At 41.3% G+C, this 23,561-nt stretch overlaps 1 protein-coding gene across 1 annotated transcript; it reads left to right on the top strand.

Annotated features, from left to right (window-relative positions):
* Positions 1-678: 678 nt before the first annotated feature.
* Positions 679-22,564, top strand: LOC119186535 (uncharacterized). Its single transcript, XM_075865289.1, has 5 exons — positions 679-844; positions 9,074-9,225; positions 16,464-16,531; positions 17,905-17,991; positions 22,285-22,564. The coding sequence occupies exons 1-5, from the start codon at positions 749-751 to the stop codon at positions 22,407-22,409; spliced, it is 528 nt and encodes a 175-aa protein (XP_075721404.1). The 5' UTR covers positions 679-748; the 3' UTR covers positions 22,410-22,564.
* The last annotated feature ends 997 nt before the right edge of the window (positions 22,565-23,561 follow it).

Raw genomic sequence — 23,561 nt, 5'->3', positions numbered from 1 at the left:
TAATAACAAAATTGCATCTTTGCATGAACACTTGCTGCATTTAGGGTCCTGTGGTTTAGAGGAAACTCAATATTTACTGTTGCCTACTAATTTTGAAAGACTGTTTGCCATTTCTTTCGAAGGACATCGAACCTTGTGTAAAGTTCAAGGTGAGCGCTTTTTTTTCTAATAGAAATCTCGTTTTTGCTAACGCTTATCTTCCAACTTCCCCGACAACTGTCTGCTAGAAGGAATTCTTGAGGTCCTGTTTTCGACGAGCCCTGACTGGTTTTTATCAGCTCCTTGTTTGAGCGAACGCAGGAAACTAAAAGATAAACTTTCGGTAACAAGCGTACCTAAAAATAGAAAGACATGAACTCCAAAACCTGCTCTTGATCACCGTGTGCTGTTGCAGAAACTATCGTGGTGGTTTCTTACGGAAGGAAGAAGTGCGTGCCGCTTGTCAGGCCCTAGCCGATGCTTAACACTGATAAGCCTGTTCTGAGTATAAAGGTGCGGGATAGTATAAAAGATGGCGGGCATAAAACAGCCTGCAAGAAAAAGCAATGATTATCGCCGCCGGTTCTTTTTACTTGTGAGAATTTATTTCTACGGTTTACTTTTCGCTGTATATATTTTCTCTGGGTGTTCTGACAGTGATCTTGAGCTGTCGTATAAAATAGAGGTTGCTGGTACGCAACCGCCACTCGCCCGGTATTGCGTCCTTCCTGACAGAGCGAGGACCCCGAGAAGACCTTCATCGAACAAGATGGGCTTGTGGCACGTGTGCACATGCGTGGTGCTGGCCGTGCTGGTCGGTTCCATCATTGCTGCCAATTGGGGAGAACGAACGGACGCGTTTCGGGTAAGTTAAGCTGATTTCTTCTCCGGTAACTATTTCGCAACGAGCATACTTATTTCGCTCATCTGCGTGAGTCGTACTTGTTAATGTCAGAATTTATATTCGCACATTGAATTTTTGTGCATATGTGGTGCCAGAAATTATACTACCGGAAGTTAACAAATTGTCTTCTAAGATGAAAACTGTGAATTATTCTTTGATTCACCTAAACAAGCAAATATTAGAACACAATATATTTCGGGCTGGCATGAAAAAAAAACGGCAGCGGTACATTTTATAGATTTGACCTTTACAAAACCTAACATGCTCACAAGCGGCGTATGGAACTGAGCCAGTTGGTTGAACTTCATTATGAAAATCCGTGCAAAAAGACGACGCATAAGAAGAAGTTTTGTGAGCTCTTAGTTTCTATGTATAGATTTTTGTGCGCTGCTTTTTAACGATAATGCTTACAATGCGGGTCTTTGCGAGCACCTACTGTAATTTAGAACAAGAGGCAAAATGACTTTTCCTTATGCATTTCTGTATACAATACGTAGCATATTAGGTGAGTGATAGCCCATTAAAAGCATTTCAAAGCAGTGAATGATACCGGAAAAGTCCTTACGTTTTTGGAGTGCTTCGTCCGTAGGCTTTGATATCACAGATTGTTCATCACCAAAGCATGGGCTCTGATACATCTTCAGGACCATATAAAAGTTTGGATGACTGAAGCGATTCTCAGCCGCATTACGCAGACGGTGCAACGAAAATGATCAATATATTTTAGTGCATGATTATTTCAGTCTACGTGCTCCATTTACTTAAGAAGTAAAGGTATATACGAAGCGTTTCGCATCAACAAAACGTGTGGGAAAAAAAATTGCCCGCAGCTTCCCTCGGGAAAACACTGAGGAGGATGCGGAGCATATAATTGGTTAACGGGGTGTTAAAGTGCAACTTACTTGGGTCGATGGCTAAATTGGTTAACGTGGTTGTGAAATGGGGTGTTAAATTTCGACTTACTTGGGTCGATGGCTAAATTGGTTAACGTGGTTGTAGGAGAGGGTGTTAAATGAGTGAACACGTACACACGTATGCGAAAGGGCGGCGCTGGTCGAAGGGACGTCGATCATTGTGTTTGTGGATTCGTTGGAATTCATTTCACCGCGACCTTGGACGTCGACGCGCCGTACAAACCAACCGACGAGCGGCAAGTGAGCGAGCGAGCGCCGACCTTGAGTATATATACAGCGCGACGGCGCATGCACTGTCAGCTGTCGAATGTTCGAGAAGGGGGAGAAGCGCAACGGCGCATGCGCGCGCGTCAGCTGCCGATGTTCTCGAAGCGTGACGGCGCATGCGCGCGCGTCAGCTGCCGATGTTCTCGAAGCGTGACGGCGCATGCGCGTTACATTATACAGCTAGCGAATGTTCGTGAAGAGGAGAAGCGCACGCGGTGTGTAGAGGAGGAAGGGTGCACAGATGGTGGAGGAGTGAAGCGCGCGCGGTGTGTAGAGGAGGAAGGGATGCACAGATGGTGGAAGAAGGAGGAGGAAGCTTGCGGACGGCGCCGCACTACAAGCCTCGAGTATTAGATGCTCCGCATCTAAAAAAACAGATAGCTGTGCGGACATATCGAAGGTAAACGGTGTCTTTCTTTTGCTTTTTAAAATGTACTCGCATGGACATGTGTATAACAAGTAGTTTTGGAAAGTAGAGCGTTGTCTTTAAAAGAAAGTAGTGCTTTTAGTTGTTTGTCTAGTAGAAGAACGGCTATTTGGACTGAATAGCAAAGTGCACTTTGAAAAGGTTTCCAGAATAAGTTAGTTCTTTAGTTAGTGACCGAGATTTATTCTATCATTTTTTTAGTTCGATCACAGTGAGTCATTTTGAAACGTTGGGAAAACTCCTGGATACGCCTTCTCGTACGTTTAAAGTTAAATCGGGTAGATTGAAAAGGCATTATCTTGTGGTATGAAACATCGCTTAAGCAGTGAGTGGCAGGTAAAACAAAGACCCACACGAGGATATTCATAGGAAGTCCGGTAGTGTGGTCAAGCAAGATGTTTGCGGCGGAACCATACAATTCTACATTCCAGGAAACCTGTCAGGTGCAAGGTTTCGCCCAGCTGAAGCAACTTGGTCAGCTTGATTATTTTGATAGAGATTAAGCTTATACAAATTGTAAGCCTTGCTGCTCTGGAAAATTCAAAACATCGTATTTCTACACGCAGAAGATGATATGCGTCTTCCAACAAGCAGAAAAAGAAAACTTCTTTTACTTTTTTCATAGAATGCCCCAAGAAGTGGTATATATGAACAAACTAAATAATATATATATATATATATATATATATAGAAAGAGAGAGAGAGAGAGAGAGAGAAAGAGGAACATGAACGCAAAATAAAAAAAGAGCGAAAGTAAAAAGGATGAAAATAAAGGAAGCATACCAGACAAATGGCAGTACGAGAAGAAAAAAAAACCACAAATTGATTAGGAAGGGTGGCATCTCAAGATTGTAAGACGAACGTGAACATTGCAAAGAAGCCATGCCACCATTGACCACAAAATACACCTCACGCATCCCCACTTTCCCCAAGTGCAAATTGTGACGACCCACGTTTAGTATTTCGCCTTCCGGTGCAATCCGCTGGTGGCTTATCGACCTTTGAAGTTTACGGCAAATCGGTGGGGGGAATATAAAGTGCCTCGTGTGCATGTCAGTGGTGCCGGAAGGTATAAGAAAGCCGGCAATGTGACACCGCCATCGATAATATTTGTATGCAATGGCTGCTGTCAGTGAAAGGAAAGGAAAGATGCATAAAAAATGAAAAAAAAAGAAAAAAACAAAATAAAAGACTGTACGACATCCGGGACCACATATCTGTGTGTTTTGGCTGTGCCCGAAGCGGCAAAACAATTCTATACTGTTAGATTCATGCGCATACAGCTCTGTCAGGTGATAATATTACTGTCGCAACGGGATGCTATGGGCAGAGCACTGATTAGCAAGCGGCGTTTGCGTTGTTTAATTATCGTAACGCTGACAGGGCGCCTGAGCGTCCATTTATTCAGTTTTTCATCGTGTTTAAATTGTAGGTAAAGTAAGATTCCCGTTATTCCCATTCTGTGATCGTTCAAAAATTGTTTTCAAATAGAGTAACCCTCATGTCATCAAAGGTGTGATTTTTCAATTTGCTGTGGGTTGAAAGTAAAAGGCTTGGCAGGGAACATATATGCGTTCGATGATTGTTGAATCTAATTCTAAATGAAGTGTGTGTTTGGCCTACGTATTGCCTGTTACATACTCCACATTGCAGAAGTTATATGAAGTTGTCTGAGTCCCAGTCCAGTGCACCACTTATCCTGTGCCTACAATCCAAGTGGGTGCTTTCCGCCCCTGCCGTTGTTCGCATGTGTTTGCGTACTTTACATCTGCTTTTTCCGCAAGGGCGACTCACGGTTTGAGGTTTTATGCCTATTTGAAATGCGGAGCATTTCTCAACAAACTTCGGCAACTTTGAGCGTATCTATCTATCTATCTATCTATCTATCTATCTATCTATCTATCTATCTATCTATCTATCTATCTATCTATCTATCTATCTATCTATCTATCTATCTATCTATCTATCTATCTATCTATCTATCTATCTATCTATCTATCTATCTATCTATCTATCTATCTATCTATCTATCTATCTATCTATCTATCTATCTATCTATCTATCTAGCCGCCTACTACATTTAGCTCTCCTGGCCGATTCGATAGTGGTATCTATACCAAACTTGGTATGGCATAACATGAGTGTATGAAGAACATATTTGACTAGTCATGACTTGAAAATCTTGTTACGTATATCAAGAATGTCATGATTTGCATTTTGCCCCACCGTGGGGGTTTAGTGGCTAATGTACTCGGCTGCTGACCCGCAGATCACGGGATCGAATCCCGGCTGCGGCAGCTGCATTTCCGATGGAGGCGGAAATATTGTAGGCCCGTGTGCTCAAATTTGGGTGCACGTTAAAGAACCCCAGGTGGTCGTAATTTCCGGAGCCCTCCACTACGGCGTCTCTCATAATCATATGGTGGTTTTGGGACGTTTAACCCGACAAATCAATCAATCAATTCATGATTTACAATTCATGGTCCTGCAGCTCTCGCGATAGCTCCGCTCACATGGCATGTTGCCAAACTGGTATGATATGACATGATTGCATGGCGAACACAAGTGACAGGCTCTAACATCAAAATCACGACATGCGTGTCATGTAACATGGCTACATGCCATGCTCATGATGCACTCGCGGTGGTTTTGCTAGCATACCTTATACCAAGTTTGATATTACAGTACCTGAATGGGTGACGAAGGTATGTGACTGGTGCAAACATGATAATTATTAGATGCATGTCATGTAACAACGTGACTACCAGACAGGCTAATGATGCCCTGGCAGCCATATCACTACATTCATTTATACCAAATTTGGTATTACCGGACGTGAATGGGTGACGAATGTATGATACTGGTACAAACATGATAAACATGAGATGCGTGTCATGTAACAACATGACGACATGCTACGCTCATGATGCGCTCGCGGCTGTTTCGCTAGCTTCACATGCACAAACTTGTTATTACGTGACGCGAATGGACGACATAGGTAAATGACACATCCAAACCTAATAACGACATGCGTGCCATATAACATGCCACACTTAAGATGCGCTCGCGGCCGTCTCGGTAGCTTCGCATATGCCGAATTCGGTATTACGTGACGTCAATGAATGACGAAGGTACGTGACTGGTGCAAACATGATAATCATGAGATGCGTATCATGTCAGAAAATGACTACTCGCCACAGTCAAAGCGCCAATACATTTCGACGTGACGCGGTGCGCGTGCTCGCTGGCGTTGATTTGATCGCGTCACGCCGGCGTTACGATGCCAGGCGCCGGTTTTTTCATATACACGCAGGCGTGTACCACGCTGCGGCGGTATGACGCATGCACGTTTCAGTTCATCCGGCATCCCTCCGTCATAAAAAGAGGGAGACGCAGTGTTGTCTGGGTAACGCATCGGCACGAATTTCACGCTGGTTGCCATCGCGCCACGCCGACAGATGTTGGTCGCGCCTGGCGTCAGACTATAGAGTGCTCGCGTTTCACTAACGTAGCGTCGCTGTGACCAGCGTGCGCGCGCGTCAACGCAACATTGGAGTATATTGGGCCCTTCATGATGCGCTCGCGACCGTTGGGATAGCTCCACATATAGCGAAATCGGTGTTACGTTACGTCAATGTATGACGAAATATATGACTGATGCAAACATGATAATCCTGAGACGCGTGTTATGTAAGAACATGACAACATAACACGCTATTAGCGTGCTCGAGGCCGTTTCGCTAGCTCCACATATACCAAATTTGGCATCACGTGACGTGAATAGATGACTAAGGCTGGCGACACGTCTAAATATGATAATCTTGAGAAGGAAGTCATGTACGGTATCATTTACTTCCACCTCATAACGTTTTACTGATACGAAAGGGACATATAAACCTTTCTCATTCATGCTTTGCATATCATCGATTCCCACTGTGCGTTGGATCTGTCTTTTCTTTTACATTATTATATGATCTTTTATACTTTCCGGCCGCCTGCATACCACACAAGGAGGAGAAGCGAAAATTTTGGTTATCGCACGTTCTGTTCTATCATGTTAGTGTTTTCTTATGACCATTTTAATTTTCAGTGGGTTGCTCGTGAAAGTTAATAGCAAAGTTTGATAGTGGCGCTGGTCTGCATTTTCCTTGTGGTTTAGAAAAGTCTGGGGTTCAAATTTTCTGCTTTTTAAGGGTCTCATTGATGACAGTTGGGGGTATTCTTGATGAAAGAGTGCCTCGCGCATACGTGTGCTGTTTTTATGGAAGTCCTAAGTGCGGAAGCGTATTCATCTGAATCTCTCTGCTTGGCAACAGAGAACGGTGGTTTTGCAGTGTCGTGAATGGCAGCTTTTGAAGTGCAGGTATTGTTGCCCTTAGGTTTTCTGTATATGCTAGATACCAGCACACCGTCCTCTATTTGAACAAGTAAATTAGGAAGATTATTTCAGTGTTTGATGAGGAGTGTGTAAAATAAATGCTGCTATTTGCTTGGTTAAATGACTGTGTGAATTTGAATATAGTTCTCCGAATGCTTTCATATAGGAAAAATATTGTCGAGGTACTGCTTATAGATAAAATGTGATATCACGCAATGAAACAAAATTATACTATATATATGTTTCATGAATATGTTAGCGTATGTTTGGGGCCGCTTTTGTACCCTTTACTCTGCGGCTGACTTGAAGTTAGTGCTGATTGTTATATTCAAAGCTGTTCAAATCGCGTACATGTCTTGTTAAAAATTCAATCATTTTTCAACTGGATATGTGTCAGGTTTCTGGGTGTCACACGATTTAACAAGTGCCTTCATACCATCGCCATGACATTTGTATAGAGTATATATATATATATATATATATATATATATATAGTGAGAGTAATAATTCAATGGGCCAGTTAGTCTTCGTGAAGGTATGGGATATGGCACAACGGGAGCGTTGTCAACAAGGATAAATATATTTATTTCCCAACAGTTTCGGGAGGGGTCCTCCCTTCATCAGAGGATGAGTTATACTGACATGAATTTCCAAACTTCGTTGTGCCGCGTCCCTCTCGCCTTGAAACATGTTTGCGAGAGTGAGAGGAAACTAAAAAAAGGAAAGAAAACAAAAAAATGGGGGGAGAAAAAAAGAAAAAAAAAGAAAAGAAAGAAAGTAAACAAGAGAAAGAACCACTGTCAACACTGAGAACGAAACCAACTGTCCGTGTACGTCCACATACGTTTCTTATCACGTGCTGTTCAGTTCTCGACGTGTGTCGGGCCACCCAAGATTGTCGCCGCGGTGCCGGAAGGGTCCCGCGGCGACACAATCTCTTGGCGGATAAGTGCCAACTACTCACCTCCAAACAACTACAAGGAAAGAAACTGTCTATAGTAAATCTAGCTGACATGTTTCAGGCAGTTCCAGTGAGGTGATGTGCAAGAAATATTGCCAAAGCGTTGCTACTCACCTCTGGTTCACAAAACACTATATAACAAATTGAAATTTGCAGCATCTCAACTGACTGAAGATCACGAAGAGTGATTAAACACTACTAATGATGGCTAAACTGTTTTAGTGCAAAGAAAAGGTGCACGAAATATCATTGTTGTTACGTATTGCAAAGGGGTCACGCAAACACTACTTTTATTATGGGCGAAGTTGTGCATAAACGAGTATAGTGAAATAAATAAAAAAAGTCTGCTAAAGCATTCAACTTATGCTGCAGTTCTCTTATGCTGCAGTTTTTCATGTGATAAGCGTCTTGTGGCCGGGGCATGTCCGTTTTGTTGGAACCTTAGTGAAAGCAGTCTGTGCGGAAATATGTTGACACAAACTCGCTGTTTCACCAATATTTGCAAAGCTCAGTCAGTGAGGCAGGTTACCATTTTTTTAACAACGCATACGTCACAGAGAAATGACGAAACGTTATCAGACCAAATGAAGTAGTGTTGTCACGTAAAAGGGTTGCACTGTGCTATACGGGGTGATGCCTGCACGCATAGTAAACACGAACTTTTGCTTATACCACCGCAACGTGTTGCTGGTGAAGTGAGAAGAAAGAAAGGTAGGAGGAGGGTTGCCGGTATTGCAAGAAACTGCTCCCCTCTAAAAATTTCCGCAGTGCTAGAACGTCCACTCTCTAGCGTCGGCACATCTTCGTTTCTTCGCCTATTCAAGAGCTATAAAGCTGTGCTGTATTATGAAAGCCCCATGGACCAAAAGGACTGGTCTTGAGGTAAAAACAGAGAAGTAGCTCTTGGTTCTAATGAAATAAAACCCCGCTCGAAATTTTCGCATTCACACTCATAAATGTATTCCTCGGTCACTCTCATTAGGGGATGCATAGAGTGCATACACTAGCAGCAGAAAAGAGCCCCAGGTAGCACAAAGGTAGGATATGAAAAGTGGTATCTGTTCAGCAGGGACCTGTCTTGTCCCTTGTTCTCTGGCTGTTTTGTTCACTTCGCCTTTCACAACTCGCCGTGATGCCGAACCACATGCCAGGTTTCAGGCTACCTGCTGTGCTCTTGTGTGTGCCCTTTCATAAAATATATGTTTTTGCATATCGATAATCAAATGCTTACTTTTTCGCTCAGGTGATCGAGGCGTTTTCGCGACCTGTCAGCATCTTCAAGGCCAGCAACGACTCACCCTTCAAGTGCCTGAGCGCTACACGAACTCGCTTCGATCCTCAAGCAAAGGAAGCAACCTACATTTGGCACCTGAAAGATGACCATGGCATAGTGAAGTAAGCTGCTCTCTTTTTTATGGCAATTTTTCAAACTTGTTCTTCTTTCTGGTGATAACTATTGAAGATCCTCCAAGGATACCATGGTTGCCAAGGCACTGCTGCGCACAGTGTAACTGAAAATGAAGAATAAACATTTTCAGCTTCAATAATGGCCACCAAGAGTGTGTTATTTGCTAATTGAATGCATGAAAACATAATGACAAGCTTGGTTTTGCGAGCAGTGTAAAAAAACAAAAAAAACAACGGATTGTCATTAGTACTCCCGAAAACCCACAAAGGCTTCCTATAGATAGTGGCCTCGTGAAAGCAAACCCCTAAATTATTTTTTTACAGAGAAGTCTGCTACGCATCGGGATGCATCAGAGGAAAATAAAATCCGGGCAAATATTGAGAGGCTGTCGAAAAAGCTTGGGAAACTAAACCACTGCTGGGGTAAACTTAAGGGCTGGTATTTCTTTGTTAGACGGAATAACAATAAGAACTGACAAGCAATTAGGTCAAGGAAAAGGGGATAGTAATAAAAGTAATTGTAGTGTAGCTGTAAAAACTGAAATGTGGACGAAGAGATAACTTGTCCGTGGGGGGACCTTCGAAAAACGCCTCCGATGCTATAGCAACTGAACTACCACTGCGGTTTTCACCCCGCTCACTTCATGGGGTAGGCATGTGCATTTAAACGTGGGAGTGTCAGTAAGCACCACCTGTTGCCAATAGGGCGAGTGGGGAACACTAATTTTTTGCCAGTTGGCTTCACGTAGCACGGGATCTTATTACGAGCTCGCAGCTAAACAATGATACTTTGCACACCACCTGAAGGCATTAAGTCAGCCAGAATGAGACTCTTGCCATGAATGGAAAAAAAAGAAAGGTAAATTTAGGGGTTGTTTATTTTTTTCTTTATACATAATACTATTGAGAACTCCAACGTTTCAGTGCACATACATGCATCATGAAGTGAACGGGGTGATAGCCGCCGGGGTAGCTCAGTTCTTAGAGCATCGTTCACGTTATTGGAAGGTCGAAGTTCGGTGCCTACCCACGGTAGGTTATCTTTTTGTTCCATGTTCTCGTCACAATTACATAATAATGACTTCTCATACAATACCCCATACTTTTTTGGCATGATTGTCTGCCAGTTCTCATTAAAACAGAGCTGGCACCGCTACAACTACAGGAGAAAATTCATGGTGCTTACTTGTGCCTGTGCAACACGAGTGAGCACGGCGAATCTGTAGTAGTGTTGGGACTCACTGTGTACACCTTTAATGCACCATAATTGACATATATTAGGTTATGTTGCCTGGGCCTGTGGTCCTTGTGGTTTTTGCGATTGCTTGCGTGTCATTGATGTGATCGTATTGTCATCGATAGGCAGGAGAAAGTCGCTTCTGTTTCAGGATACCTTAAAATAAAACAGAATTGCGTCGTTTCTGGCCCTTGAGGAAGCTCATTTTTTGTAAAATTAAGGTTACGCAGCAGTATAGTATGCACACGTTACAACAATAACGACCACTGGCATGCATATTCGTTTTATGCTGAGCAAAGAAGGCCACGTTTGTATTGCCATCCGCTATCTATGACATAACATTTTTGATGTTACAGAGTCACCTATTAATGTGCTTTCACCAGTTTAGTGTAGCACGTTTTAATTTTCACCTATTTACACTTTCGCTCCCACTTAGAAATTTGGGCCTTCATGTGTGCCTGACTTTCATTACAATACGAATGTCATATTTTGTATTATTGATTGGTGCAAGCAACTGAAACAGAAGCACGTGAAAATTGTCCCATGGAGGTACCTTATGAGCCAGAAAAAAAAAGAAGAGGTGGGCAAGATGGCGTTATGTCTGATATAGAGCATTCAGAAGAAGCAAATATGCGCACACGAGCACAACACGTGGATAGCGCCAAGATGAGGAATCAAACCACTGCAATTAAAAACTAAAGCATGCTAGTGGTGATTATAAATACTAACTTCAGGTTTTATATTTCAAAGCGTATTTTTGATAATCCCTCTGCGATTTGCTAACTGTTGCCCTGGTGACCTGGTCCCTGTAGCGAGCGACGTAATTGCGGCTTCATAGCTTACTAAACACGTGTTGTTTTGTTTTCGAAGGTAGTTTATCTTGTATGAAGTTAGGTGCATAAGATTGCACATGGCTCTTCTGCCCTGTGGCAGAAGTATACAATCCGAGATTACCTGCTCACTCTTAGCACATTCATTCCTTCTGTTCACATATTTGTGAGCATGCTTCCTGAGCAGCACGGTTTTAAACTCAGAGCATTTCAAAATAGGATGCGCCCACTTCAACTAAGGAATGTAGTGCGATGGTCTTTGTAATATACAGAGTCTAAATAGTCGTGTAGACAGAGAACCATATAAAACGCACACGTGATTTCCTTGCACAATGATTTTATTACACTTCGTTTCAGTTTATTCAAAGCAAAATTGTTAAAATTTGCCTTGGGGGTCCCGACTAAAGGTTGAATAAACGCCTCACTAGGTCGTGCCACCATGCCCGCAAGAACATCAACACAACAACAAGCATTGGTGTTACAGAATGCACTTGTACATCATCATTATATGGAGTGGTTACAGGATTAAAAAATTATGATATAAGTGAAAGACAGTATAAACAGAATTATCTTGAAGTTGTATCAATACACCGAATTCAACATGAACTTAAAACAAAAAGAAAGGTAATAAATATAGCTTCTGGCTGCATTTGCGAGTGAACTACACAGAAACTTTATCAACATTTACTAGAATGCGGGGAAAAGTAACAGTGAGTAATCAAAAATCAGTTGATTAAAAAAGTACAATCGATTACTGTAAAGTAATAGACAATCACTGGCTTAAAAAACAAGTTGGAAATAAATACAAGACATATATAGTCACCACATTTTAAGGATCAAAAGAATCAAAATTTTCTCCTGTTAGGAGTTCTCTTAATATTTTTAATGAAGTAACTGATGTTTCATCTTGCAATAAATGATGCTTGATTGAAGTTCTTGATTTAGGATGTTTGGTATGTGTCAGCTTGGTAGTTGGTCTCCGAAGTTGCGCGTGATATAGGTCTTCATATTAGGCTCCTACATAATTCATATGATGTTTGTTTAACATAATATGTATCCAAGAATGGAGATATATTTACCTTAAATTGATGATGTACCTCTAAACATAGCATGTGTCTGTATTACTGATCGATGGGCAATATTATGTAGCTTTCGAAACATGATCGAGTACTTTATGGAGTGCAGTGCCAGATATTGCACGTATTGCGCGCTTTTGCAGCACTAATAAGAATTAAGGTTTATGACAGTCGTTGTTAACCACGCTAAAGAACAGTACAGTAATCAGAGTATACAAGACCATAGTAATTTTGTCGCTTGATATTTGTTCGAGTGAAGTATGTTAGCCTATTTAAAATGCCGATTCTTCTGAAACATCATTTTTATTGTTTCTATGTGTTGGTCAAATAAAGTTGTTCTTCAAATTGAATTTCTAGGAATTTCATTTTTGTTGTTCGCGGAATCTCCACGCCCTGAAAGTAAATTTGTGCGAATGGAATGCATGTTACCCCTTTCGGTTTGAAGTACATGTATTCTGTTTTAGAGATGTTCAGTTGAAGTTTGATTACGTTTATTCATAACTTTCTCTAGTTCATTCATATGTTGGCTTCCTTATATATTTTGCATACGTCTGATCCTGCAAAGAATACGTTTGTATGATTGGTATACAAAATTATTTTTAATATCCCTCAATATTTACAATATCTTAATGAACAACAGCAATTCAACTGGTCCCTGAGGATGGATGGATCTTTGAGGGTCACCATACGCAATGAGTTCGACTTGTAAGCGTATAATGTTTAGAGTTGTATATTGCTTTTGTCGATGACAGCTAACTTTGTATCAGTTGGACTGTGGTACCACAATTACCGGAGTACGGAAGTTTACGTAAAAGTAGATCTTGTTGTATGCTCTCAAGTGGCTTACTGAAATCAAGAAACATTCCTTATGTGCAGATTTTGTTTCCAATATTCTCTAGAATGTATTGTATATTACGGAGTAGAGCAGATTCAGTAGGTTTATTTTCGCGGAAACCATTGCGTTCTTTTGCAATAACATTCTTTGCTCTTACAAAACCCGTGTATGTCTTATTTATATTGCCCTCAGCCATTTTCACGAATACAGAAAGTTCTGAGATAGGTCTGTATTTGTTTAGACCACTAAACGAAGCTTCTTTATGTATTGTAGTAACTTTAGCAAGTTTCTTTTGATCGGGAAAAAGTACAGACGGTAGCATCAAGTTATGAATGTGCGCACTCAGAGGAATAGTGATAATGTGACTAACAGCCTTTAACGGCTTAAGCTAATTGTCATGAGAAGCGCAAGCACATTGATCTTTTATTGACATGAATAATTGTTCCATGCTCTGTTGGTCAGTAGAATAGAGAAAACACTGGATTATCAGTTTGTGGCTTTATGATTCTCGAATTATATTTCTGTGCTGTTCGCTGTAAACTGCTTAACTGTAAGAAAGTGTTTGTTAAAAGTGTCAGCAATTTCTGATTTACTGATACCGAGTTTTCTGAACTTGATCTTTCTCGATACCTCTCTTTTGTCAACCATCTCATTTATTGTATCACACAGGAGGCGTGCATCTCTTCAATGAGTGGTAAATGTATTGATATTGTAATTTGTCTTAGCTATCTTAATGTCATTGTACATATTATTACGGATTTTTTTATAACTGCGTAGGTCGTTTGCATCTCTGAAGGATAAAAATGTTTGGAATAGGTTGTTTCTTAATTTAATTTTGTTGTACAATTTCCTGCCACCCATGGCTTTCAAATTCTTTAATTTTCTGTGGCGCCTAAGAAAAGAAGCATTTCTCATAAATGGAGGCCAAGTACTCCACAAAAATGTTGTAAGATTTATTAGGATCAGTTTCTTCAATAATTGGGCTTCCGTGAACTTCAGTGATTGGGTTCCTAAATAGTCCCATAATATGGATGGAGTAACTCCTGAGTCTCACTTCAACCTTGTTGCCCCACCGCGGTGGTCTAGTGGCTAATGTACTCGGTTGCTGACCCACAGGTCGCGGGATCATATGCAGCCGCCCCGGGCTGCGGCGGCTGCGTTTCCGATGCAGGTGAAAATGCTGTAGGCTCGTGTGCTCAGATTTGGGTGCATGTTAAATAAACCCAGGTTGTCGAACCTTCCGGAGCCACTTACTACGGCGTCTCTCATAATCATACGGTGGTTCTGGGACGTTAAACCCCACATATCTATCTATCTATCGTCATCCTTATTTCCGGCCACACGATTGCCAGGTAAGAAGCACTATATTGGAAAATGATCGCTAATGTCGACAGTAATCGCACCTGTTTCATTATCTACAAAACCGAAGCTTGAGATACATACGTGTAATGTTAATCCAAAATCTAGATGGGAGCCGACAGATAGAAGCAGGAAGTGGGATAGTCGTGGTAAACAGTGGAAGCGCCTCAGACAGGCTGGCCGACGTCTCGATAGGAGGACCTATCTTTGTCAAAAGCACCTTGTCATCCTTGGCGTATTACTTAATGGTGACCCCCTTGTTGTTTCCCCCTTTTTCCCCATCCCCCGAGAACACTTGGAATCACTACCCCCTAACTTGAAGTGAAGCGAGGAGTGCACTCTTCTGCTTTATAGTTTTGTTTTTATTTTCCAGCAGCGATTGCCAACAGGGACATGTGCTACCACCAGGAGATTCCGTCACTAAAGACTCCCTTAATACTAACATGCCAAGAATGACAAAGTGCCTTTGACAAAGAGAGGTCCTCCTACCAAAACGCTGGTCAGCTTGTTTGAGGCACTTCCACTGTTCACCCTGACTATCCCAATAAGTCTAATGTTGTTTCAGATGTAGCTGTTATTCTGGGTTGTGTGTTGATTACATTCACACAGTCATCAGCTTCGATAATTTAATTCTAGCATACAAAGCCTGGATTATCTAGGAACCTATAGTTTTAAATTCACCCACTAAAACAGTTTGCAGGCGGAAATCTAAAGATCTGTACAGAAGTTACTCGGTGAAAATTTGAAAAAAAGCTTTCTGTTGAACCAGAAGCAGAGTGATAAACAACAAAAATGACACATCAGCACACTCTATCATTATACGCTCATAGCAACCATTTACGACCTTAAACTCAGGTGTTATTCTATACGACAGGTTTGTACGAAAATATTCAGAAACATCACTGCCACCGCCACGCTTTCCTAATCTGCTTGCAGAGATTCAGATGGCAAATTTTACCGTGGCGTTTCATGCGAACATAACGTTTTTTATTTAGTTACTATATTTATTGGTTGATTGATTGATTGATTGATTGATATGTAGGGTTTAAGGTCCCAGAACCACCATATGAATATAAAAGACCCCGTAGCTGAGGGCTTCAGAAGATTAGACAACTGGGGGTTCTTGACGTGCACCGAAATCTGAGAACACGGGCCTACAGTTTCAGTCACCCGCGGTGGTGACTTCAGTTTCGCCTCCATCGAAACTGAAGTCACCACCGCGGGGATTCGACCCCTCGACCTGCGGGTAAATAGCCGAGTACCTTAGCCAATGCGGCGGGGCCAACAAAAATGCCATCAGCACTGGGTGTTCCCAGGTAGTTACCCTGCCAGTACTGACCGAGCTCAATGCTGCTTGACCTCGATGTACGACAAAAACTGCCGCATTCAGCATGGTATGGCCGATGGACACATATCGTATCTCTTTGTGTAAAAAAATGTGTCAAAATCAGCAGGTAATGGGGCAGTGCAACTTCCTTGTAAGTTACTAGAAGGTAAAAGTTGTAATTCTGAGCTGCGCTTCAATAGCCCGAATTGTGTTCTCACACTTCCGTTCCCCTGAGTTATGTTAGCAATATTTCCGGCGACGTGGGCATGCAGATTATGTCAGCTCGAAGGCCACACAAATCAATTCTCCGAGCTGTGACAGTGTTGTGACAGTGTGCTAAAAGCGACGAGCATGTTATTAGTAGCAAATGAAAAACGATCATCTTCTTCTTCTTAGGTGTTTTTGTCTGAGCGTTGTGATTATATCCCATAAAAGCTACGACACTTACTTAGGTACTTCCATTTGACTGTGTTAGTTGTGTTTCTATTGCTTTCTTTTATAGTTCGCTAATTATTTCAGTTGATTGTACAAAGTGAATTAGTAATTAAATTTGATTTTCCAGGCAAAATGTAAGCTTCGACGTTGAGAAAGGAAAGGAAATTGACCAGGTCACCTTCTACGTCGACGATGGTGGGTTATTTTCTGAATCCAATTTTCGATAGTGCTCTCTGAAGATGCTCTCTGAAGATGCTCTCTGAACACTGCCCACACAACAGGCATAGTAATACCCATAATCACTTTCTACCTCGTAGCTTGTGGCGGAGAAGACAATTTTTGTAAGACCGTAGAAAAAAATGAAATTGCCAGGATCCTTTCTTCTCCGAATGCCCACAAACGAATAATCAAGTGAGCCCTTACTTGGCCCTAATGCGTTTTATCTTAGAGTAGGCTTAATAAATATTACCATTTAAAGATTATTCAATTAGGGCAATGGGGAAGTCTGAGTCAACTGAAGGATCCGGTCACGTTCACGCATATTTGTAGCTCAGAAGTGGTGTCACAGAAACTTCATTTAAAAGGGAAGCAGTCTCTTTTCCTATTACTATTGTGCATGGATCGTGAGTTTATGTATTACGATTGAAGTTGGTGGCGTCGTGAGAATATCAACAAAAAAATTTTAAATCCTGCCACTCCTAATAGAACTCGAACACATTTGATGATTATGAAATGAATGCTGAGAACTAAAAATGAGAGAGAGCATGACAATTGGTTTCTGTTTTGGCAAGATGCTCACAAGGTGAGACTTCCTCAATACATTTGCATAAGTTTGAGCTGATGTGGCTTAATATAACCTTTATGCTTCTCTATATGATGCGAATCATCTCCTAGTGTAATCAAAGTACTTACCAATACTGACACTTATGCCCGTAAGATTTCATAGCACCATCATATTTCAACGATGAGACCAAAAAAAAAAAAAACAACTATGTTCTCAAGCCTTCTCATACAAGCGTCGGAAAATTCTTCAAACTCTGGTTCGTTCATTGACAATGGTTGAACAAAGCAATACAGCAAGAACTAGGCTTACAAAAAGGTGCCCTTTGTATAGGACACATTTCGCGAGAAGAAATTAGGAGATCTTTTCACCACCAGCGCGATTCTGACGTGGTTGATTGGTCAAATCAGCCTTAAGCAACTGGTCTACGCGCTTAGATGGCTTGTGATATTTTGTAAATTTTAATATATATCACTAACAATGCTGTTCATAAAATTCGGTTGCACGGGTATTTTTTGTAGCGATTCATTTGTGAAAAAAGCATAAAAAATAACCGTACTACTCTGATACACATGCAAGCGTAGAAAATTTAAAATAAAATAACCAAAGCTAGGAGTTATGTTAGGTAATAAAAAACTTATGAAAACAAAAATATTCAACTTGATTCCATTATATGTTTTATGTAAAGTACCAGAAATGCATATGCAAATGCAAGACTACCGCTAAGTTTCTACTTTCTTATCGTGTTCGAAAAAAAAACTGCTGATTTTTTAACTTTATTTTTCAGATCGAACTCACCCTTTTACTGCATACTGCAACTACACCGACTACCAGAACTGCATAGTCGTCATTATTCCTTACAGTGGGCACAATCGTAAGACATGAAATGACTTTTTTCCTCATTATTTTCGTGCGTTAAGTGCAGTACCAGTAGTAACAATGCAAGTACCACAGCTCTAGTTTCATATTACGTTTACTTCAGGCTTAATTATGAAGACTTTGCTTGGAAAGCCAGAAAAATGACGAACTTTTTTCCGACACCCGTATTTTCTGAGCACTGACCATTGGAAGCAGACTGTTAGTCTAGCTACAACACTCTTAATACTGCGAACTTGCCTCTCAAGGCATACTTTATTGAACTATTGATGAGGTGGAAATCTTTCGCAGAATTATTTCTTTTAAAACTCCCGAGGTTCCTGGTGCATTCACGGAGATTAGTCAAAAATGAAGACTCCCCTTCTGAGTCGATGCGTTCCCCACTACCGTATGAAAGCTTCTTTCAGCCGACGTAGCCTTGCACTGACTCCAACATCGGCCCACCTTTGATGAAGCAAGGGTGTGATGACTCCACCATCTGAAGCCACAAACTTTAACACTCTGACGTGACCAACGACGTAACAGCTATCGGCACATTCTGTAGTCACGATGTCCTTGTATGGTGGCGTCATCGATGATGATTTTAGCATCATTCATGTGGAGGATGACGCGTAAAGCCCGTCAACACCAGATTTGATGAGGCATGTAAGGATTTCGCCATCATAAAAAAAAAAACTAACAACTCTTCGACTGTTGTGGAGACGTAATAAATGCATCGGCATCACCTGCGGCTGCACGTTCTGCGCTAGTGGCTTCATGTTGGGCTAGCGCCTAATCGAACTTTCATGCACGTTGGCGCTCCTTCAGTAGCACTTCACCATCTTGGCAAGGGCACCGAAAACAACAGAAAAGAAAGAGAGACGTAAACAAGCCGGCCGCTAGTTTACGTATTTCTTTTGAGATTGTTCCGCTGCGCTTGCTAAGTTGCTCAAGTTCTAAACCCCCCAACTAGCCTAAACCTCTGCGTGGCATTACCTTCAGCTGCGGTTTTTTTTTTTCAGAGTGATCGACACTCATTCGTCGTCCTATAGCGAGCCCAATGAGCGATGAGCAACTGCTGATAAAAGCGATAGCGTGATATGTACATCACAATACATAGAGTCACGATACATAGACGTGGGAAGTGTAGCCGGCGAGTATCGCGGCATTTGGAAAAAAAAGCATCGACCTCGCGATAGGTGACGGCAGCATGGGCTGAAACACTTGTTCATTCAATTCATTGATATGTGTGGTTTAACATCCCAAAAACCACCATATGATTATGAGCGAGGCTATAGTGAGAGGCTTCAAAAATTTCGACCATCTGGGGTTCTTTATCGTGCAGCTGAATCTAGAGCAGACGTGTTTTGAGCATTTTCGCCTCCATCGAAAATGCAGCTGTCGGTGGATGGATGGATGGATAGATAAGGCTGTACCCTTTAGATCGGGCGGTGGCTAGCGCCACCAAGCCTGGATATAATCCCGCCACCTGTAGGTCAGCAGCCGAGTACCTTAGCCACTAGACCATGGTGGGAGGGCAGTGTTGTATAAACAAAAGAAAATCGTTAGGAGGCGCTGTGCTGGAGCTGACGTGTCGACAAGGGCAATTTGTTTTCGGGATGCAACCAAACAGAACATGTACACTTTTCGGAACAGCCGCTACAGCACTCACCCATAAATATGAATTTCTCATCGACACTTTCCGAATGTGCCTGACTACTGCCTCTTTCTATCCATAAAGGGGTGCATACAATACACTGCAAATTGTTCTTTTACACGCCATTTTGTTCCCGGCCAATATCCGAGCAAGGAAGTCACATAGAGCTTTGCTATACATGTAAAAAAAACGACACCCGAATCTTCCCACGGAAAAAAAAAAAAAATCGAGTAAATGCGTCGCAAAGTGGTAAGGAGATCAGGTGAAGGTTGCGTGATTAGGTATGGTTCGTGAATGCCTAATTATTACTCTGTCTGTATTATCCTGATTTATTGAATGAAAGAGAAGCAAACGAGTGATGGACCGCTGATGTGCCATCCAGTGGGTGGCCAGTAAACGGGTTTGCAGCTCGAACCGGCGTTTTTTACTAGCGGACGCTGCCTGCGTGAGCCTTGCAAGACGAAAGAGGGGGGGGGGGGGAGCAAACTGTTGGCACGAGACCATCAAGGGACGCAAGCAAGCGGCACGATACGCGAGGCACGAGCATACGCAGTGGGTGTGTGGACATCGCCGCCGATGAACGACGCATCACATCGTGCAACGAAGAACTGGCAGCCCGGGACACTGCAACATAAATCAATTTTAGCAAATGTCCCGTAACTACAAAGGACGTTAGCCCAACGCTTGAGTACGTATGTAATGCTTATGAAATTTGATAGCCCCGCAGCATTACAAGCGATATTGGGGTGTCAAAACAATACGGTCAATTCAAAAAGTAGTTCCGAGATCTGGCGTGGCTCTGTGGTAAATATTCGATTGTACGCAGATAGATTGTGCTAGATTTCTGCTGAGACCATGTTATTTATTGTATGCGTTCGTCAGGTGGAAGAGGGGGGGGGGGGGGGTGAACTCTGCCAACGTAAGCTATTTTCTTAACGCTTATGCATTAAAAATACCCATGTGTGTTGTCGCCGTTCCTGTCCAGATACTAAGTTTGACTCACCTGTTGCCGATACCCACTAGGCAGTGGCGCATGCCTGCCCGCGAGTATGTGCCACTGTTTAACGGGAAGTGGTCGACGACATACTTGAGATGATTCTGACATTATTCAAGTCTTGACTAGCGCATCATATTCGTCAAATTATCTTCGTTCTATTTGTCAAACCATCTTCGCCATCACGTCACATTCGTTCGTCACTAACACAGTGTAGCCCATCACCTCGAAATCCAGATATACAGACTCAATGCTAATCACTCGCACATTGCACATTTACTGTATGAAGACATCAATTTCGAAGATATACAGTCTGTAAGAATTGTAGTGAAAGGAGTGTAATGAAGAACAAAACCAAAGCAAGAAGTTCCGAGTTAATTTATTCTTCGAACGGCCGAATTCTTTGCAAAGTAATTCCATGCCAAACATTTCCAACATTTTGGCGACCGTCTCACATCTGTTTTTTTTTATAAATCGTGACAATTCACTGCATGGAAAACAGTGAAATCGTAGAATATTTCCAAGAGGAAAAAATATGGTTACGAGGCTGCCTTGTGAACTTCCCGGAATGTCATTTTTGTGTTTGTTAACAAAATTTATTTCGAAAGTACTGCTCGTTTCTATACCACAGTTGGTGTACACGTTAATTAAAGGTTTTTATGTAAGTTGCTTGAAACTCAGTAACATTAGTGTGATTTTCTTGGCATATAAGTGAAGAATTTAGCCAAAAATGTGTTACGTTTGTATTTTTTCTGTTGCAATACTGCACTTTGTATGAAAATGTTAGTGAATACTTACACCAAAAAAGCAATAATTTCAGGAAAAAGCAATTATTACCTCTCAAGCTGCTAAACGTTACGAGGTAAATTCGAAAATTTTATAAAATCGTTAATTATGTCAGTTTTGAGAAAATTTATTTTCTTCATTACAAAAATTGTAATAATAGGATTCACCCTATGAAAGGAATTGTTTATTTGATTTTAATCGAAGTATAAAGGGGACTTCTAGTTGGACCACCACGTGGTGCCAATTGCGTGTCAATAGAGACAAAAATGACAATTTCTTGAAATTTGTGATTTTTTTTGTAAGATTTAGCAGCTGCAAAGCTATAAAAACATTTTTTATCAGAATATACTTTTTGTGGAGTAGGTATTCACTAGTCAGATATTCATAGAAAAAGCAGTATTTAATTGAAGAAAAAATGCGACAATAACACATTAAGGCTAAATTCTTGGAGGCGTGTGTGCCAGAAAAAATGCACTAATATTACAGAACGTCAAGTTTCTTAAACAAAAACATTTACTTCACACGTAGACGAAGTTTGGTATAGAAAGAAGTAATAATTTTTTTAATAAATGTTTTCACGAACAACATCCAAATGAAATTCCAGGAAGTTTAAAGGCAGCCACGTGACCAAGAATTTTTCGCTTTCAGAAATGTTCCACCAGTTCACTTTTTTCAATGCAGTAAATCAGCACAAGTTTTTTTATATACACTTGAGATGGTCACCAAAACGGCTGGGACAATTGGCATGGAATGACCATTTTGCAATCTATCCAAGCGGCTTTTCCCTTTTGCCTTTATTCAGTCATTACGATCCATGTTTATTCACTTCTTCGAATCGTTTTTCCAAACCAATCATTGCTTGTCACTTTTTACAGATTGCATGATGTGGCTGCAACGTAGGGTCGCCCACAACGTGCCACAAAACTGCTTGGACAAGTATGAAGAAAAGTGTGGCGTCAAGATACCAACGTTCGACGGCGACCTCTGCAAAGATGACTAATAAAATAGCAATTGACAGTCACCGAACTGAGCTCGCACTAACCACTTGGATGAAAAAGCTCAAGGTGATAAAACACCGAGATATCAGACACTGTCAATCTACCGGTGAAATGTAACCAATTAGAGTCATTGCGATTAAAGTTTACACAATTTTTGTTTTCAGCTTCATGCACGTTCTGCAGCCAGCTGTTTTTCTTCGCTGCTTTTAGGATGCGACGAATGCTCTTGCTGCGGAGTGGCTTATGATTTAACTAAAAATTTCTGCGCAGTCTTTTGGCAACCAACTCCACCTACATTTCTGAGTCTTCCTGGACATAAACTTTTGGGTTAGTTCATGAGGTCGTTATGCTCTACTCAGCGTAATAAAAATCTAAATTTAGAAAATACTCCACTGTAAGCGATAACAAAATATGTCTTTTTTTGCGGACATATGGAGGGGCGCAATGAGTATTCATTGACAATAAAATATAGTATAAGCTAAATGAAGTAAAAAGGTCCCAATAAATCATTATAGCTACATGTATAAACAATGTATGTCAATATTATAACACTCTATAATTAGCCTTTAATTTAACACGTAAATAAAGCTACGAGGTATAAATACAAATTGTGCTATGAACAATAGCGTATTTAAACATTGTGATCGTTTTCGCAGTATTTTAAAAACTGCAGAAAATTCGTTGATTCCTTTCAATATCACTCTTCCAATGCATTTGCCGCAGGAATTTCAGTCCAGTTACCGCATGAAATCAAGCCGCATGAATTTCCGTCTTGTTTAGCTATATACTGCCTGTTTAGAAAACTTAAAAGGAAGAAGCGCTTTCAATAATCGTGCTGGCGCTAGCTATTCGAAGCACCCGGGTGACTGTCTGCAGGATGTTCAGTACACTGAAGTTTTGAGGGTACATCTGAGGTGACAGTTGCAGAATACATGTGCCCCTTATTTGGGCCTATTTAGCCTATACATGACATGAAAAAGGCTGTGTGATAATTCCTCAACAAGTTATACTGTTTCTTGCTTCCTACGTAGTTACCTAACACACATAGCGGGTAAGTGCAAAGTACACCCCGAGTTCCCAAAACCTCCGTTATTTTCGCAGCACATCAAAAACGAACAAGTGAAGCAAACGCAGTCCGCTCTGCTCATTACTTA

This window comes from Rhipicephalus microplus, chromosome 6 (genome assembly GCF_043290135.1).
Source record: "Rhipicephalus microplus isolate Deutch F79 chromosome 6, USDA_Rmic, whole genome shotgun sequence".
Taxonomy (NCBI): domain Eukaryota; kingdom Metazoa; phylum Arthropoda; class Arachnida; order Ixodida; family Ixodidae; genus Rhipicephalus; species Rhipicephalus microplus.
Note: the sequence above shows the minus strand (reverse complement) of the source record. Positions and strands in the feature narration are given on the sequence as shown.